This window comes from Microcaecilia unicolor, chromosome 1, assembly GCF_901765095.1.
Source record: "Microcaecilia unicolor chromosome 1, aMicUni1.1, whole genome shotgun sequence".
Taxonomy (NCBI): domain Eukaryota; kingdom Metazoa; phylum Chordata; class Amphibia; order Gymnophiona; family Siphonopidae; genus Microcaecilia; species Microcaecilia unicolor.
This window is the reverse complement of record NC_044031.1, coordinates 380,091,305-380,112,042: the sequence shown is the minus strand read 5'-3', so window position 1 is coordinate 380,112,042 and position 20,738 is coordinate 380,091,305. Positions and strand designations below refer to the sequence as shown.

Below are 20,738 nucleotides of genomic sequence, written 5' to 3'. Positions count from 1 at the left end.
CCCCCCCCCCCCCGACCCACCCAGTGGCCTACAACATAGCTGGAGGAGGGAGGGACTAGTACTCTCTCCCTCCTCTGCAGGCACCTCCTCAAAATGGCAGCACCATGCCCAGAATGCACTGGGCAGGGCAGGGTGCCACTATTTTGAGGAGGCGCTCATAGAAGAGGGAAGAAATGATAGTCCCTCCCTCCTCCAACTACTGTACGAGGTATACCATGGAGGGGGGGGGTGCCAGCGTGGGTGTGGAGGGCTAGTGGTCCCACTAGACCACAAGAGTCTTTTAGTGTTAGGGGTGGGGGCTAGTGGTCCCATTGCACCACCAGGGTCTTTTTATTGCTTAAGGGGGGGGGGGGCCTTAAGGTCCACCGGACCTCCAGGCCTTGTGTTGAAAGGGCAGCCTTAGGTTTGACAGGTCTGGAAGAAAATCCCAGACCTGTCAAACCTCTTCTGTTGTTTGACAGGTCCGGGTTTCATAGTCCTGTCTAGCCCAAGCATCAGAGCATCAGAGCAACAGCCCTCAGTCAGGCATCACTGAACATGGAACCTGGTATGCATACACCCTGAATCTGAACAGTAAATTTAACCATAATAATAGCTGAGAACCTCTATTCCCCAGGAACTGAGAGTGCTGACTCTCAATCATCTCCGGTCCCAGTTGGGCTGAGGAACAGAGGCTAGGCTTAGGAACTGAATCCTTGTCTCACATGTACCACTGCTATTGGACTGGCCCTGTAAGACTAGGTGATTCAATCATGGGGGTCAGGCTCTTAAGAAATACCTTTATGCTCAGAGTGCAGCAAGAAATGGGCAAAAACATTTACACTATATTGGATTTTAAAATGCTATTAGGTAGCTCAGAATGTAGGGTTGTTCTGCTTTCACATTTCTCAAATGGAGAGGACAATTAATGAAGACAGGCTTCTAGGTTCAGTAATAAGAAATGAAATAAGGACCAAGCAAGTGCACAGTATTACAACTGCCATCTTCAGCTCAGATAAGAAACATGGCACAATAAGCACCCGGTGACAATATGTAACCAAACTGAGTAATATAGTGCTTTAATTTTTTAAAAATGAAATGTACATTATTTGTTCCAAGCAGTGCATGGAATCATAATAGTTTTAATGCAGGAATGTGTGGCACTGCAGAAATCGATATAGCATCAGAATCATACAGAACTGGACCAAGTGCATCTCTAAACCTGCATATATGTGATGCTACAGAAACAAAGTTAGACAAGTTGAAAGTGTGAGAAACATACTGGTTCTATCGGTGACCAAATGGGGATGGAGAAAAACAAACAAACTGTCGAATGCCAGCGTGGGAAAAATACAAATTGGTGGCCAGTTCCTTGAGAGGTCAAAAATTCAGAAACAAAAATAATGTCACTGTAGTGGATTTTTTTTTCATGTCACAAAGACTGGAGGAAAACAATTATCCCTTCCTAATGGTTCCAGGATTTCAGCTGAAGATCTTATAGGCACCAATGGCTCCTCAGGTTTGGGGGCTGTCTTCTACCTGGTTCTACCTGGAGACATTTCAGTTGTGTTGAGGTCCTAAGGTTGTGGTCCAGATTTTCAGATATGGACAGACTTAAGGTGTATATCGAAAGTTTCTAAAGAGTTCAGAAAACACTTATCTTTGGGTCAGGGAATCATCTGCTGTTGGAACAGTAATAAAACATAACAAACGATGGAAAGCCTCTCAGTGAATCTGATGGTTAATCCTGTCCAGGGAGAACTCTCCCAGAGGGCATGCTTTCGGAGAAAATAGATCCATTCTTCAAATCAGTTTTTAGAGGCGATCTTTTTCTTGCGGGCTGAAACAAGGTCGTAGAAAGGGTCCTGAGTGATGCTGGATCTGAAGGAAGGATAAAAACTAGTAAGACTTAGTTTTTTATTTGTTTATGTACATTTATATTCTACATAATAAAACTACGTGGGTTATGACAATCCATAAATGGGAGCTAGCTTTGTAGGTACCAGTGGGTGCTGAGCACCCCAAATAATGAGCAAGCTCCTTCATTGTGTCCAGGAAGGGGTAATTTATATTCCAGCCGAAATTCAACCTATGAGGGGCAGGCTGGCTAAACCCCGCGATTGGTGCTGAGCCTGTATATTCAATGCCAGGCCATTTCCAGAGATCCGGCATTGAATATCTGGGGGGGGGGGGAACAGTGGCTTAAACTTAACCAGCCAAGTCAATATTCAGCACAGGTCAGTTATAGCAGCCAAAGATAACACTGCTATTTAAGCAGTTTCATTTGACAGTTAAACATAGCCGGCAAAGCGCTGAATATTTGTGGTTAGCCAGTTGTATTGTGTGATATAGCTGGTTAGCCACTATGCAATAAGCACTAATATTCAGCGGAGATAACCAGCTATCCTGCTATTGGGTGGTTTGTATCTGCCAATCAGGACCGGTGCAACACAGTAAGCATGACAGGCAGGTGCCGACCTTTGCAGGGTGCCAGAGCTGCCACAAGTGAAACACCACCTTACCTGTTGCACCGGTCCACACTGATCTCCCTTCATGTTGCTGTGACTGCATGCTACTACCAGAACTGGTACCTCCACTCGAGCTCTGGTTCTACCGGCAGCAGCAGCAGCAATCAAAACACTTCATGCCCTGTGCTCTCATCTCCTGAAGGCCCTCTCTGGACCCGCCCCCACCAGGGGTGTAGCTACGGGGGGCCATGGAGGCCTGGATCCTGCAAATTTTGTCCGGGCCCCTGGTTTGACTGGCGGGGGTCCCCAACCCCCGCCAGCCGAAGCCTTCTTCAGTACCGGTCTCGCAGCCACGTTCGCTGCCCTGCTGTTCTTTCTTTTTCCACCTGTGTACACTGACGCTCCTTTACGTGAAACTGAGAAGGAGCATCAGCGTGCACAGGAGGAGCAAGAAGAAAGAAGAACAGGGCAGCGAACGTGGCTGGGCCAGAGACCTGCACTGAAGAAGACTTCGGCTGGCGGGGGTTGGGGACCCTCGCCAGCAAAGGTATTTGTTTTTGCGGGGGGAGCGAGGAGGCGGTGAGGGGAAGCAGCAAGGAGGTGAGGGGAAATGGCAAGTATGTGAGGCAGAGAGGGGGAAGCGAGGAGGTGAGGTGTGACGTGGAGGGGGGCGGCGGGCCAGCACTTAAAATGTGCCCCCAACCTCGGGCTCTGGCCCCCTCCCACCCTGAGGTCTGGCTACGCCCCTGGCCCACTGACACAAACTTCCTGTTATGAGGGGATGGAACCAGGGAGGGCTTTTGGGAGATAGCACAGGGTGTGAATTGTTTTGATTGCTGCCACTGCTGGCGGACTTGGAGCTCAAATGGAGGTTCAAGTTCTGGCAGTGACAGGCAACAGCAGCAATTTCAGGTATAATGCAAAGGGACACATGGCTGGCGGAGGGAGGGTGGAGGACTCTGGACCCATATAGGAAGGGAAGGAGAAAGAAATACTGGGCCTCTTAGAGAAGGACCTGGGGTGGGGGATGCCAATGCAGGACTGGGGAGGATGGAAAGAGAGAAAGACAAGCTATGTTTTTAGGGACATAGAGACTGACACTAAAGAGTTGCTAGAGAGGCAGGGAACATAGGAACAGGGATAAGGAGGGTGATGCTGGCCACAGGGGGAGGGATAGGGGCATTGTTGGATGGAGGGGAAGGGAGGAGACGAGGAAGGGGGAAATGCTGCACATAGATAGATGGGAGGAGAAGGAGAGGAAATGCTACAGATGAATGGAAGTGAAGAGAAGAAAAGAGGGGGAAAATGCTGCACATGGAAGGAAGAGTATTGAAGAGGGGAGAAATGCTGTATGCGGAAGGAAGGGAGGAGAAGGTAAGAGAGAGGGAGGAGATGTACACAGAGGTGAAGAGAATAGAAGAGGAGGAGATGCTGTGTAACGATGGAGGGGATGGGAAAATATGAGCTTCCTTCTCAAATCTGTTTAGTTTTCCAACATGAAAGATCAGTGTCAAAGATGAATGTGAAGTGAAGAAGAAAGCAAGAGAGAAAAGAAAGAGCAGATGGACAGGAGGCCTTGGAGTCAGAGTTAAGAGCACAGGCAGGGAGAACCAGAGACCAGGAACAGGATGACTAGAAAAAATAAAATTGCCAAACAACAAAGGTAGAAAAATAATTGTATTTTCTTATGTCACTTTTGAGAATTTACATCTGCTGTCGTTATATTTTGCACTATACAGAAGGAAATGCATTTCTTTCTATTCCTTTAGTGTTCTGCTGCATGCAGAATCTAGGACTTAGAAGTTCAGTTTAATTTCTGTCTGCATTAGTACTTTTAGTTTATGGTCACTTATCCTGTGTTTGAAGAGGGACTTCTGTGTTCTATATGCATGACCGAGGTCAGGTGTTGTGGAGAGGAATGTCAGCACGCCTTGGTTGGTGTTGTGACCCAGTATAGGAAGATATTTGTTGGCTCTCCTTCAGTCTTTTTGAACCCAAAGCATCCTTGACTTAAAAATTAATGAAGACAACTGGTTTAGTTGGATGTAGATTTAGCCAGGGATGTGGTGAAGGATGGGAGTGTAAGAGAATCAGGATGTATGAGAGTAAGAGTGGTATTAGTGGGGAGAAGTTGGTATGTGTGTATATATGTGTGAGTAACATTATATGTGGATGTGAGTGGGGGGGGGAGGGGATGTGTGCAGTGTGGGCATGGAAAGCAAGTAGATGTTTTTTGTGTGAGATGCATGATGTGATGAATATCATTCTAAGACTATTATTGACACCTGAGAACGATATTTGTAGGGCTTAATAAACTTGAAACTTGGGAAGAAGGCGCTGATTTATACGTTTTGCAGGGGGAGGGCACCAGAAACCCTTGCACCAACCCTGCTGCCAATGTATGTAGGAAGGAAAGTAAACTCTCTTCATTTCTCTGTAGACCTTCTTCTACTTTTCTTCTGTGTGTTTGCTTATCTAATCACCATGGGCTACAGATTGATTTCCAGCATACTCTGGCATAGGAGTTAGGTTCTCATTTTGGGGGTAATGTTCTAAAGACTTTTTTTGTACGTAAAGGGCCAGATTCTATATATGGCACCTGAAAACTCCACACAGAATAAATTTCTACCTAAGCATATTCTGTAAGTGGTGCCTATATTTAGGAACAATATATATAGAATACGCTTAGTTGATATCACAGTGATTTAGGTGCACAGGGGCAAATTCTATAACAGTACACGTAAATATTTGAACACCCATGAAACGCCCATTCTCTGCCCATAACTATGCCCTTTTTTGGCTTAGAATTTAGGCACAGTGCCTTACAGAATATGCTTAGTCAGAATATGCTTATTGAGTTGTGTGCATAAATTCTAACTATTGCCAGTAAGAAGCGGAGCCAGGTTGATGGTGCTTGGGGAGCAAAAGCGGCGCAAGAGCTGACTTCCGCCGGCACGGGCGCATATTTTCTATGCAACACGGCAAGAAAAAAATAGGCAGTGGCAGAACTCCATTTGGGGGAGCGGCTGCTCTCCTGGCGCCCCACCTAGCTACGCCACTGTTGCCAATTAGTGTTCATTATTGCTCAGACCTGTTATCAACACTGATTAGCTTGTTAAGTCAATTAAGCTATGTCTGTTGTTCTAGAATATGCTTGGATTTCAACATGGAACTCTAGACACAATATATAGACTCTGGGGGAAGAGCCAGATTCTGTATATGATGTCTGAAAACTGTGCAAAATAAATTTCTGTCTACGCATATTCTGTAAGCAGCACCTATATTTAGGTGCAGTATATAGAATACACTTAGTTGCTATCAAGGCGCTTAAAACAATGCACAACCATTTACATCAAGGAAAATGTAGCGTAAATGCCGGCAGGTAGATTTAAGTGCATCTGCATACCTCCCAGCTCCTCCCTGACTCCCCCTCCCATAATGCTCCTGTGTGGCCCAACTCCTCAATGACCATTTTGTGCGTATATTCAGAAGCACTGCCTGGTTATAAGCTGCTGAATATCAGCAGTAGCCTCTCACTTTCAATATCATCCAATTCATTTATAAAGGCATAAAAAAAATTTAGGAAGGGAGGAGAAGGACTGGAGAGCTGCTGACTGTCTACACCCCTGGCACATGAAGTGATCACGTATGTGTATGTACTTCTTTTAGGCCTGCAGTTTATTAAAATGTTTTATTACGTATTGTGTTGACATTATAAGTTATAAACTATGTCATACTATGTATTGTCATTTGAATATGTTTACTTTTGTCATTTTCTGTTGCTTATATTTGACTTATTCTTGCTGTACCCCACCTTGAGTGAATTCCTTCAAAAAGGCGGCAAATAAATACATAAATAAATAATATGGGTACTTATGCTGCTTTTATAAACATATATTCCCTTATAAATTGAGTTAAAATAAGTATTTTTGGGATTTTTTTTTTTCATATAGGTGTTCTATTTCAAATTTACCCTGTTCCTTTCCTGTGTGGGCAAAATTAACTCATTTGGAGACATCACCTTCTGAGAACGGATATTGTGATTCTGTAGGATAGTGATCCCTTTCCGTCATCCTTCCCCTACTGATCTCTTCTCCTGATTCCATTTTTTTTCAAGTACTACTCACCTGATTGCATTAATCCACAGCTCCTGTTCTTCTGGGCTGTTTGCCGACATTTTGTAAGATTGGTGCTTTCCTTCCACTAGTTTGCCATCTGCATCTGTCTTGCAGGCTTTAATCTTCTGACCACTGCCACTATCATTGAAAAGCTCTAAACAATTCTGGGGAAAGAATGGGATTGATAAGGGTAAGGCAGGAAAAAATCAAAGACATACAGGCATGCTTTAATCTCGGATTTCCAACTGGCTCCATTTCTGTTGGTTAGGTTGACCCTGTCCCACTCATCCCATGGCATACAGGGATTTCTGTAATATTGTTTATTCATTTACTATACCGTTTCAAATTGTATTCACAAAACAGAACGGTTTACATAGCAATATGAAAATCATAATAAAAACAAACATAAAAGAACTCCATCAAAATGATAGGAAAGCACAGCAAGCTAAAACAACCGTTCTAAAAGATAACAACACCAACACATACTGGACAACCATTCATAACATGTACATAGTGAAGCTTTGTCAACTGAATTTCTAATTGAACGCAGTTTTCGAAGATGATAAAATGACTTCCTGACTACCTCAGATATTTGTTCATTGAACGATAAGGCTGAGTCAATACTAACTCCTAGGTACCTAAAGGATTGCACTGTTGGTATCGGTTTATCAAATAGAATAGGTATAACAGAAGGGATTGTTTCACAACCTGTAATACATGCAGACACTGAAGTCCCTGTATGCAATCCTATTTCACAAATATTCTGAAATCTTATCAAAGTAATAAACCTGCAGAGCAACCTGACAGACTAGTATGCAATTTTAACATAATCACATTTACAACACCTAATTCTGCTACCTTGCTAAGAATGGCAGCATGCAGATGAGCCCTGTATTACAGTGGCATCCAGAAGAACAGTTCAACCAGCCCCATCTGTAATGGAGATTACCCTAATGCTCAAACAGTAGGGTTACTGCTTATGTAGTTAGAGCAGGGGTTCCCACACTTTTTTGGTTTGCGACACCCCCCCCCCCCCCCGGTCACATGGGTCCCAGCAGCACCCCCCCCCCCCCGATCACATGGGTCTCCATACTCCCACAGCCACATGGATCTCTGCACCCCCCCCCCCCCCCCCACATGGGTCTCCCTTTCCCTGCAGCCCTCTCCTCTCACACCAGCACACCACTACTTTCCTTCCTGCAGGTCCAGGATCGCTGCCATTTCTTTCTCCCCTCCCCGCCGCTGCTGCAACGCTTGCAGTTTACATTTTTGGGCCATCTGCGACTCACACAGGCACTCCAGGGCCTTCCCAGTCTGCTGCGTCCGGCCCTCTCTGATGCAATTTCCTGTTTTGCGGGCCAGGCGCAGCAGAGGGAAGTCACCACAGTGCCTGTGTGAATCGCGGACAGCCCAAAAATGTAAGCTGCAAGCACTGCAGCAGCAGCGGGGGAAGAAGTAGGAAGCGGCAGATGCCGGATCTGCGGGAAGAGAATGTAAGGAGCGATGTGCCATGGCACCCCTGAGAGTTTGCTGCGGTGCACCAGGGTGCCGTGGTGCAGTTTGGGAACCGCTGAGTTAGAGTATTTTTTTTTATATATCAACATGGGGGGTGGGGGTGGGTGGGTGAGCTCTTAAAGCCTTCTTTTCAATGTACAACAGGGTTTTCCTTATGATCCACAAATAGACTTGGTAATTCAGTGAAGGGAACAACCAGTGCTCATGTGCAGTGAATAAGTGATATTAAGTGCCAGTATAGGTGAAAGCTGTACCAGCACTTAGTGTTCTGTCTTGAGGGCAATTTCTCCAAGTAGGTTACTTTTGCGCATACTATGAAGAGGGATGTTGCAAAACATAAAGAATGTTTTAGAATGGAGTACCTAAGATTTAATGTTTAAAAATGCATGGTCTATTTGGGCTGCAATAATCCAAAGAAGACATACGGTACTGGGGGTGAAGTACTATGGTTCACAAATGAAAAGCAGGATCTGGGTGTGATCGTACCTGATGACCTTAAGGTGGCAAAACAGGTAGAAAAGGTGACAGCAAAAGCCAGAAGGATGTTTAGGTGCATAGGGAAATGAAAGGATAGAAGTCTCTGGTGAGATCTCAGTACTATGTACAATTCTGGAGACCACACCTTCAAATAGATATGAGCAGGACATATTATATACAGGTACTAATTTGTACCTGGGGCAATGGAGGGTTAAGTGTCTTGCCCAGAGTCACAAGGCGCTGCCTGTGCCTGAAGTGGGAATTGAACTCAGTTCCCCAGGACCAAAGTCCACCACCCTAACCAATAGGCCACTCCTCCACTTTTTCATTAAAAGCTAACCTTTCCTCTTTTCTACTACCACTACTACTACTTATCATTTCTATAGCACTACTAGGCGATCTATCTATCTATCTATCTATCTATCTATCTATCTATCTATCTATCTATCTATCTATCACCTGCACTAGGCTGGGGTGCTGGAAGGTTCTAGACTCTTTCCTCTCCTGGGCAGTGACTATGACATCTGAATCCTGGGTGACTGTGAGCATCTGCATGCAAGTTTTGTCATGTTTTTGGAATGATACAAGGATGAAGGCAGTAGACAAGGAAGTGCTATTTATGTTTTCCTTTAACATATCATTCTTATGAGCATCATAGTAACATAGTAGATGACGGCAGAAAAAGACCTGCATGGTCCATCCAGTCTGCCCAAGACAAACTCATATGTGTATACCTTATCTTGAATTGAATTTGTACCTGTCCTTTTCAGGGCACAGACCATATAAGTCTGCCCAGCAGTATTTCCCGCCTCCCAACCACCAGTCCTGCCTCCCATCACCGGCTCTGGTACAGACCGTATAAGTCTGCCCTCTCCTATCCTATCCTATCATATGCCTCAATCACAACTCACCGGCTTTTTGGGGTCATTCACTTTTTGTACAGATAAATTTTCCAAGGGGATTATCCCACGTGGCTCTTTATCCTGGAATGAAAGCAAGAAAAAGAGAAATCAGTGTTATTTTTGCATCCCCTGTAGTGTCTTTAAAGCAACAACAATTTCTAGATTCTCCAGAAAATCCGTTTCACATTTCCTGGCTCTACTAGTTCACTTTCTAATGTAATTCCTCCATTTCCAGATCAGAGGGGTCCTTTTACAAAGCTATGTCAATAAGTGGCCTTAGCATGCCCTTACATGGATCTTTCTCGTGCCCTAAGGCCATTTTTCCATAGGGGTAAAATGGCTACATTTCCGATTTTTCTATTAATGGCCACATGCTAATTTTGTCATTAGTGTGTGGCCTTTATTATTATTATTATTATTACTACACACTTGATATACTGCCTTTCTGTAGGGACTCACTTGCTAAACCTGCACTAATTGGTTAGCATGCAGCAATACTGGCTTGCTAATTGATGTGCATAGATGTGCCCACTCTCCACTCCAGACATACCCCCTCTGTGAAAAGTGAAAAAATATGTTAATACACAGTATGCATGTGCCCATGCAAAAATTACTACAGAATGCCTCAGTGCACTCTGCGATATGCCATTTTAAGCTGTGGTATGCATGTGTTAGTGCTTACTAAAAGAACCCATAATTTTTCCAAAAGTAGCACTATTTTTTTAAATTAAGCGCGTCTTTTACTAAACTGCGCTAGCAATTCCCACATGGCAATGCCAACAAAACCTATTAACTTTCAATGGGTGTCATCGGCATTGCCACAGCATAAGAACATAAGAATATAAGTGTTGCCATACTGGGACAGGCTGACGGTTCATCAAGCCCAGCATCCTGTTTCCAACAGTGGCCAATTCAGGTTACAAGTACCTGGCAAGCTCCCAAAAACAGTACAATACATTTTGTGCTACTTATTCTAGAAATAAGCAGTGGATTCTCCCTAAGTCCATTTTAATAATGGCTTATGAACTTTTCTTTTAGGAAGCTATCCAAACCTTTTTTAAACCCTGCTAAGCTAACTGTTTTTACCATATTCTCTGGCAATGATTTCCAAAGTTCAATTACATGTTGAGTGAAGAAATATTTTCTCTGATTCATTTAAAATTTACTACTTCGTAGCTTCATTGTGTGCCCCTAGTCCTAATATATATATATATACAGTGGGGGAAATAAGTATTTGATCCCTTGCTGATTTTGTAAGTTTGCCCACTGACAAAGACATGAGCAGCCCATAATTGAAGGGTAGGTTATTGGTAACAGTGAGAGATAGCACATCACAAATTAAATCCGGAAAATCACATTGTGGAAAGTATATGAATTTATTTGCATTCTGCAGAGGGAAATAAGTATTTAATCCCTCTGGCAAACAAGACCTAATACTTGGTGGCAAAACCCTTGTTGGCAAGCACAGCGGTCAGACGTCTTCTGTAGTTGATGATGAGGTTTGCACACATGTCAGGAGGAATTTTGGTCCACTCCTCTTTGCAGATCATCTCTAAATCATTAAGAGTTCTGGGCTGTCGCTTGGCAACTCGCAGCTTCAGCTCCCTCCATAAGTTTTCAATGGGATTAAGGTCTGGTGACTGGCTAGGCCACTCCATGACCCTAATGTGCTTCTTCCTGAGCCACTCCTTTGTTGCCTTGGCTGTATGTTTTGGGTCATTGTCGTGCTGGAAGACCCAGCCACGACCCATTTTTAAGGCCCTGGTGGAGGGAAGGAGGTTGTCACTCAGAATTGTACGGTACATGGCCCCATCCATTCTCCCATTGATGCGGTGAAGTAGTCCTGTGCCCTTAGCAGAGAAACACCCCCAAAACATAACATTTCCACCTCCATGCTTGACAGTGGGGACGGTGTTCTTTGGGTCATAGGCAGCATTTCTCTTCCTCCAAACACGGCGAGTTGAGTTCATGCCAAAGAGCTCAATTTTTGTCTCATCTGACCACAGCACCTTCTCCCAATCACTCTCGGCATCATCCAGGTGTTCACTGGCAAACTTCAGACGGGCCGTCACATGTGCCTTCCGGAGCAGGGGGACCTTGCGGGCACTGCAGGATTGCAATCCGTTATGTCGTAATGTGTTACCAATGGTTTTCATGGTGACAGTGGTCCCAGCTGCCTTGAGATCATTGACAAGTTCCCCCCTTGTAGTTGTAGGCTGATTTCTAACCTTCCTCATGATCAAGGATACCCCACGAGGTGAGATTTTGCGTGGAGCCCCAGATCTTTGTCGATTGACAGTCATTTTGTACTTCTTCCATTTTCTTACTATGGCACCAACAGTTGTCTCCTTCTCGCCCAGCGTCTTACTGATGGTTTTGTAGCCCATTCCAGCCTTGTGCAGGTGTATGATCTTGTCCCTGACATCCTTAGACAGCTCCTTGCTCTTGGCCATTTTGTAGAGGTTAGAGTCTGACTGATTCACTGAGTCTGTGGACAGGTGTCTTTCATACAGGTGACCATTGCCGACAGCTGTCTGTCATGCAGGTAACGAGTTGATTTGGAGCATCTACCTGGTCTGTAGGGGCCAGATCTCTTACTGGTTGGTGGGGGATCAATACTTATTTCCCTCTGCAGAATGCAAATAAATTCATATACTTTCCACAATGTGATTTTCCGGATTTAATTTGTGATGTGCTATCTCTCACTGTTACCAATAACCTACCCTTCAATTATGGGCTGCTCATGTCTTTGTCAGTGGGCAAACTTACAAAATCAGCAAGGGATCAAATACTTATTTCCCCCACTGTATATATATATATATATATATATATATATATATATATATATTTATTCAATCACTTTCTCTCCTCACTATGGGTGACAGCTTCCACAAAATGGGAAGAATAAGTTTATAGCACCAACAGCAGCAGACGTTCTGTTAATGGAAGGCACCAGCAATAAATGAACTACATGTATGATGGTCAGGAGCTGCAGCTAGCAGTGTCAGAAATGAAGGGTCCAATAATTAGAAGACTTAATTTAATTTTCATTTGGAAACACAGGAGAGCAGTGTCAGAAAGAAACACATTGCCATTACACAGTAACACATAAAGGGCTAGAATCTATATATGGTGCCTGAAAATTCCATGTGGGAAAAAAGTAGTCTTTAAAGTATGCCTATATTGTATAGAATAGGCTTAAATTTCCATGCAGTATATAGAATACGCTGAGCGCATTTCCACATGACCAAATTTAGTTTCAGCCATTTACACCATGTTTTACTTGGCATAAATCCCAACACCTAAATTAGGTGCAGAGCAGGTGTATTCCATAACAAAGCGCATAGATTTTAGAAACACCCACACCCCGCCCATGGCCACACCTCCTTTTCATCTATGCATCTTAGAATTTAAGCGCACCGCATTACAGAATACGCTTAGTGGGTTGTGCACATAAAAATTAATTCCAATTAGTGCTGATAATTGCTTGTTAATGTCCAATTAACAGCACTGATTAAGTAGTTTACCAATTAAGCTACACACATTGTTATACAGTACATTTCGATTTCCATGCAGAAATGAAAGCGCCATATATAGAATCTCAGGGAAAGCCCATCTTGTCTATTCTGCAGTACAAATACAACCCGCTGGCCAGTTTAGCTAGCGCTTCTTAATTGTCGCCAGAGGAAAACATGACATGTTGCAGAGCAAAGGTGGTGATACAGAAGTGACAGCTATTACATATATCATGCTTCAAGGCATGCATGCCACTTCTTCTTGTGCCCAACATGACATATGTGATGTTTGGTTCAAGCGGAAGTGGCAATTGAACGAACAAACACACTGGAAGGAAATAAGATTTTTCTAAAATTAAACCTTTTAAATCTTTCAGCAATAAAACAAAATTTAATGGTATCAATTTCTGCTTGTTGCAAGTCATTGCAATCCATTGGTTAATTTTAGCCATCTTACTGATAACAAATTAATGCTGTAAATGATGACAGACAAAGATCGATGCGGCTCATCTAGTCTTCTCAGTGAGATAGTTAGGCTTATGACAGCTGCACCATGCAGGTTATGGTTATGTTTATTAAAACTTAATATACCATCTTTGCTGTAGCACAGGACAAGGCAATTTTCAAAGATAAAAACCAATGACATAAAATATAGAAAGGAACTCTAATAAATGATAGGAAAGCAATCAATTGTTTGAAAGCAATTGGAACAACAAACAGCTAATAGGCAACTACAAGGGATCCCTTCTGAATACTTATTTGTTTACACAAATTTATAACCCACTGACCTAAAATTCCATTCTCAGTGAGGGACATAATAACACAAGATTCACACTTTTTGAAGCCCATCACAGTATTTGTCTCCCCCATCTCTCTTCAAGTCCATTCTAGACAGCCACCACCCTTTCCATGAACAAATGTTTCCTGGTGTTGTTCCTCAGTTTACTCCTTTGCAGCTTCATATCATGTTCCCTAGTTCCACAGTTTTCTTTCCTTTGGAAAAAGGGTTGTTTCCTTTGCATTAATACCTTTCCAGTATTTAAAGATCAGTATCTTACCTTTCCTATCTCTCATCTCCTTTAGGACAATGCTTACCAAGCAGTGCACCATTGCACTCTGGTGTGCCTTCAAACTCAATCAAATGTGCTACAAATAAGTAACCAGTGCCAGACCAGAACCTGGGCTCTGTTCTCAGTATCTCACTGCAATGAAAGACACCAGCGGTGACTCAAATGTGTAGGAGTTCCTTTCTGAGCACATCTGTAGTCATACATGACTTGTATTATAGATAAGCCCCATATCCTCGGGTTCTATATAGCGTGCCTAGAGATCTGAGCCAAAATCCAAGCTATAACAACATGCATAACTTAATTGGCTTAACAAGCTAATCAGCATTAATAACAACACTTAACAAACCATAATGAGCACTAATTGGCAATAATTAAACTTATACGCACAAGTCGCTAAGCATATTCTGTAATGCAGGATGCCTAACTTCTAACAAGAACAGGCAAAAGGGGGCATGGTTATGGGTGGGAAAATGGATGTTTTGTGGGTGTTCTGAGATTTACGCACATTGTTATAGAATTTGGCCCTCTGCGCCTAAATCTATGTGCTGGAAATTAGGCCATGTTTTCACTGGTGTAAATGGAAGCGCGTAGTTTTATGCACTGCAATATCAACTAATCATATTCTATATACTGCGCCTATATCTAGGCACCACTTATAGAATATGCTTAGGTGGGAAATTTTTCCATGCAAATTTTTCAGAAGCTATATATAGAATCTGGCCCATATTGTGGGAATTAGCAGGCAGTATGCAGGGCACAGATAGCCACACATTTGTGTGAGTCCTTCCAGTCTCTGCTGGGTCTTTCAGTGTATTACTAGATTTTTCTTTGGCCATATGTGTCTTTTCCCATGTCCACTACCTTCTGCACGATCACTGGTGTACTGCACTAATATATACGCGCCTTTTGCTTGAAAAGGTTGGGAGTGACTGCTCTAGGGTACATTTTAGGTCCTCAGGTCTCATCTCATATGTCTTTTGATGCTGCAGATACTCTTCCAGTTCCACTTCCAGATTAGTATTACTGCTGTCATCTCATCAGTATGCGGCCAGTTCTCTGGGATGGTTAAATGATCTTTGCAGATAAGTGCTACCAGCTGAGCATTTACTAGTGTGGCAGTAAAAGGAACAGTAGCAAAGCCGACCCATAATAGCTAAGCAGAATGGTTCTCAAACTTGCCCTAGGGGACTGCCTGACCAGTTGGAATTTCAGGATATCCATAATGATATGTATAAGATGACAGATTTGCATATAGTGAAAGCAGAAAATGCAACTCTATCTCATGCACATTCATTATGGATATCCCAAAAGTCCTACTAGCCAAGCAGTCTTGAAGGACTAGGTTGAGAACCACTGGTTTAGTATATGTTGTCTCAATAAGACTGAGAAAGGAACCTACACTATAGTATATTTTTGCTGGTCCTTTAAAATGTGTCACAACCTGCTAAGATTCAATTTTTGTTCATAATCAGTACTGTTACCAGACCTCTTGCCTTATTAAGCACAGACTTTGATGTATGGTCCTATATTCTTGTTATACACAACCCAGAGCTTGACAGAGGGTGTGGTTTAAAAATGGAAGATAGGAGAATAAATCAACCACTCAGTCAATCCATTGACTGCTCTGTTCCTCAACGTCATTTGTCCCTCTCCAAACACAAGCAGGTTATGTCATGCTACTCCTTCCTGCCTCTTCACATTACTGGCCCAGTATTTAAAGACTCCCAGTGGTCCGAGAGTTCAGTGATGTGGTTAAAGTGAAATCAGCTGCAGGCTTAGAGGTGGGAGCCTGTAACGTCCTACTAAGGAATAAGGGAGGATAAAAGAAAGCAGAATCCTGTTCAGCCAATACTTTCTACTGTAAGAATGAAAGTTTCCCCAAGAAGAATAAGAAAGCTCTTGCTCTGGTAGTGTTCTGAGAAGGAGAGAATCCTGTCATAGAATAAGTTCTCTTGAATGGATCTGGAACTCACACAGTGGTCTACTGAGATTATGCAGGTGAGGAAACAGTTGAACTATAATGAACCATGCTAGTGAAGAATAATATGGATAAGAGTAAGCTTTGAATCATATACATATATATATATATATATATATATATATATATGTGTGTGTGTGTGTGTGTGTGTAGGTATATTTTTAGACTTGTTTAATTGAAGATGTCTATTGTTCTCTTTAAGGCAACTGTGGCCTTTGTTTATACAAACTGAATTTGCATTTTTTTGATGTAGAAATTATTTAAATAAAATGAAAAATTATGAATGGAAAAATGTTTTTTTTATCAAGGCTGGACCGATGATGAAATGTTTCAGTAGGCTGCCTAAGAAGTATCTATGATACAAGGTAGAACTGGTTATGGAAAGACTATTACCAGTGAGGCTCCATTGTTGTAGGTTCATGTACTCTTGTTTATTACTTTATATGAATTAATGTGCTGTTTCACACTAATTATGTATTTGGTTTTGTCTATTTAAGTGATTTCACCCTCCGTTGCACGTTTCATAGATATCCAGATCTTAGGCTCAGCACCCTTGCAACCTCCTGTCCCTATCCCAGCCCTCCTTTCACTCCCTAGTTCAGAGCCACTTACAGAGAAAAGATGAAGGTTGACCACTGCTGTCACTGCCAGGAAAAATCTTGGTCTCTCTTCTCTGTACTGCAGCCTGTTTTGCTGCCAGCAGGGAGAGCCAATGAGCAGCATTACTCACCAGGTCTTCTCTCCTCCTCCGCTGGCTTACTGCTGGCAATAGAACTGCTCAGGGCCAGCATCTCAGGAGATTACAGGGCCCTTTTGGGGTTCTGACTTCAGAAGGAAGCTAGCAGAGGAAAACCACATACAAAGTAAGGAGTGCTGCTGGGAGGAGAATGGAAAGAAAATGTGGTGATGCCAGGGACTTGGGAAGGCAAGGAAAAGTACTGTTGCCAACAGTGGTCGAAAAGATAAGACCCCCACAATGAGATTTGGTATATGTCCCTACACCCCAACAGGCTGACCTTGATGTGTACAGGATATCTATGTGGCATGGATAAGATTTTACCGGGGGGGGGGGGGGGGGGGGGGGGGCTAACTTGTCAGAGATTGACATGTGCCATCATCATTGAACTAGTTTCCTTTAAGAAAGGCTTACTGATATTTTTAAATTGACTTCTGTTTATCTGGGGATTAAAGGCAGCTTCATAATACTAGTAATAATGAAAGCATTCATATTTTCCAAAAGCCTGTAGAGCTATTCAGTAGAATTTAGGGAACTTTCCGGCTGCAGATTTCAATACATTAGAATGTCAAACACTTCACCCAAAGGCAGAATAGAAAAGCTGTCAAGCTTGATAATGCTGAGTAATCCAACAAAATGTAATACTGAACATGTCAGAAATGCAAAAAAAACTCCAAGTGATAAAAATGCCGAATATTTAAACAGAATTCCCTTCCCTTTGATGCTAGGTGGTGGGCCTGTTTGAGACGGTAACCGGATACTTGAAAATCCATCATCCTACACTGTTTCTTGGGTGATTAATTTTTAGGCATTTTTTTCCAAAAAAAGGAGAAGAAGTACATAAGGCTCGATATTCAGCAGGCAAACAAGCACATTGGCTCCCCTTTGTAATATAAATGCATGTTTAAACCATCATAAATGTGTGAATAGCGGTGACTGTATTACTCTCTATATCCGATTCACGTAATATTAAAGTACTACTACTACTGCTACTACTTATCATTTCTATAGCGCTACAAAATAACTCTCCTTCTTTACCCCCAGACCTCCCACTCTTCCTCCCCTTCCAAGACCCCAGCAAGTTTTCTTTCATAATTTCTTGCCATCCACCCTCTCCCAGACCCCAGCAAGCATGCTCTTCAAGTCTGAAACTCCAGGCTTCAGTTTAGCAACTCACTGTTTTTGTATCTTCAAGTGCTGCAAGTCTGCTTTGGTGATTGAAAGATGCAGCAATCCAATAAGAGCAACAATGGGACACTACCTCTTGGAGTGGAGGAGTAGGCCTAGTGATTAGTGCAGTGAACTTTGTTCCTGGGGAACTGAGTTCAATTCCCACTTCAGCTCCTTGTGACTCTGGGCAAGTCACTTAACCCTGGCACAGACCAGATGAAGGCATACCTTATCAGGTACCTTACCATCTCCCCCTCAAGGCACATGCCTAGTGTGCTTGTACCTTAGTCCTGCCCTGCTGGCCCCAATATTTAACTTAATCTAGTCACCATACCAGCTGAAAGCTGACCCTTGTATTAATAAAGTGAACAATCTATATAAATGTTCCAATGTAATAATGATTGCTTCCTCTCTAGAGTCAGTCAGGATCAAACTCTGTTGTCATTTCTCATTTCAGATACCAACACCAAAAAGAGGAAACTGGACTCTGGAAAGCAAAGGAATTTGTCTGGCTGCAAGTTCCTTTCCTGTTTGGAAACTGTTATAGGTCAGGAGGCCTCCATGGAAAGTTTTTTTTTTTTTTTTTTTTTGGGGGGGGGGCTGATTTTTGACAGAGCCAAAGAATATATTTAGTAAATCTAAAAGAGACATTTAAATCTTTATACATACCTAAATGGAGACCTTAGAACAAAGATGTTATTGGGGTAACACTGTCCCCAGTGGATATAGAGAGAACCATTTTCCTTAGGAATCTTTTAAGTATACAAGTAACCTCCTAAGCTTTTCTTTTTAAATAAACCAAAATCATTTATATATTCTCCTTTTTGTTTCTTTCTTCTGAACACTCTCTAATTATTTTATTTTCACACTCCAACAACTTCCTTTGGCTTTGAGAGTTTCCAACAGTGGACCACATAGTTAGAAATCAATACGTTTGTGGGCTGCAAGAATATTTCTGCTTGTTATAGTATGATGTCTATTGTTCCAAATATGTGAATATCATCTGAAATTGTGACTTCATATCCATGAAGTAACCCTGTAGTGCTGCAAAAGCCGGTGTGCTAACTAGCTGGCACATCACACAAGGGTGGAAGTGAACAGATTCCAAGGGACCAGCCCAAATAGGAAATAATAAGTTTATTGGGACCCTACACGTTTTTTTTTCTCCTTGAGACCAGTTACTTCACAGATGCAGTGCTTTATCATTGTGCCTTTTTAAAGGCTCATATGCTTCCTGCATGTCACGTTGTGGTCGTGCCCTTATGTTCAGACCTACTGTTTCTCTGTATCTAGCTCTGTGACCTCTCCAGTCTGCCTTTTCCCTACTGTTGTTCTTCCTGTAAGCCAAGCCTCGCTTTGGTCTCCCTGCTTCTGCTTCATTTCCTACTTGTGACATCATCAGCAAGCCCTTTATAAGCACCTGGGAACTATCATGTTGGGCCTTTGCAAGGGGTCTCTTAATTTGCCTCTGTCTTACCTATATAGGTCATACCCCTGCTTGGCTTTGTTCCTGAGTCTTGCTCCTGAAGGTCTGTTCTGTGTTTCGTTGAGTCTTGTGTTTCAATGCTTTGCTTTGTTTCTGTGTGTTTGCTTTTGTACCTTGATCCTGAAAGCCTGGCTGTAGAGCCACACCCTGCCCTTGGTGTCTGTAATGTTAGTCGGCCCTCACGCCCGGGATGGTGTAAATAAACTGGACCCTGGTAAGCCTGATGGAAGTAGTCGTGACAGCTCTTCAGGAACCAGTTCCCAGGAGTGAGGAGCAGACAACAGTCACTAACCTCGTCCCCTGCTTCTGAAGCAAGAGAGGAATGTAAACTAATTTCAAGATTTTCCCACTCCTTGAGAGCACAAATCACCAATTCCCCATATAAAATTTCAAATGATTAAGAATTTATTTTAAACAGATGTAACCTTTTGCATAACATTTAATAAAATTTATAATGTAAAACAACTAGGTAATTTTATTTCTCTATTCCTTTCACAGGTTTTCTCTCCACATCCCCCAGTCTCAGATAAGTATTCTTATGCTTAACCTCTATTCTTATACTTTACAATATCCAAATAAATTATTCAATTTCTTTTCCAGAATTGTGTTCATATAAGGATTTTGATTCTTTGTGTGATGTTTATGTTTTACAGGGATACCGGACCCAACTTCCCTAGCACCAGGTAAGTATTTATTTTTATATTATGTTCTATTTTTTCCCCCCCCTTTTTGTTCTTTTTCCTTTTCAAAAGTCCCGTTTTTCTAAACGGATGTAGCAATGCAGTCTTTTCCTTACGCTCCTTTTAGCTGGTCGGTAGTCTTTCTTGCGTGGGGGCCCGTGTTCTCAGCTTCACTTCTCCAGCACGTCTTCGCTCTAACCTCACCCTTAAAAACCAAAAAGGAGGCAAGACCCTCTCTCCCTTGTAAATACCCCCACTTAATGACACTACTTTCTTACACTATCAAAACTTTGGTTCTATTTAACTTTTAAACAAATATAATTATAATTCCCTAGTCTAAAAACCTAACCTTATTTTATTATGGACCCTAAACTAATAAAGGAGCGATCAGGTGATCAACCGGAACCCAACACAACACCCCACAATCACTCTTTTTCCCCCCCCCCCCAGTAACCCTAACATTCACATTCAACTCCCTGTATATACAAATCAGCCCCACCAGCATTAATTCACTCTTTAACACCCAATCCTTATTTATTCACTTTCCTCCTGACCACTCACTCCCTTCTTCCAACTCAAATCCACACCACTCACCCTCAAATCACCTATCTCCACCAGCCACTCCAAAACACACCCTCTCCTCA

At 42.6% G+C, this 20,738-nt stretch overlaps 1 protein-coding gene across 2 annotated transcripts in view; it reads right to left on the bottom strand.

Annotated features, from left to right (window-relative positions):
- Positions 1-1,059: 1,059 nt before the first annotated feature.
- Positions 1,060-20,738, bottom strand: part of CYTH4 (cytohesin 4) — a 196,435-nt gene continuing 176,756 nt past the window's right edge. For both annotated transcript variants that reach the window (XM_030210260.1, XM_030210268.1), the window contains 3 exons: positions 9,469-9,540; positions 6,575-6,729; positions 1,060-1,860 (listed from right to left, as the gene is read on the bottom strand). In XM_030210260.1, coding sequence (XP_030066120.1) covers positions 1,788-1,860; positions 6,575-6,729; positions 9,469-9,540 — 300 coding nt within the window. In that variant the 3' untranslated portion in view covers positions 1,060-1,787. The remainder of the gene's footprint in view (positions 1,861-6,574; positions 6,730-9,468; positions 9,541-20,738) is intronic.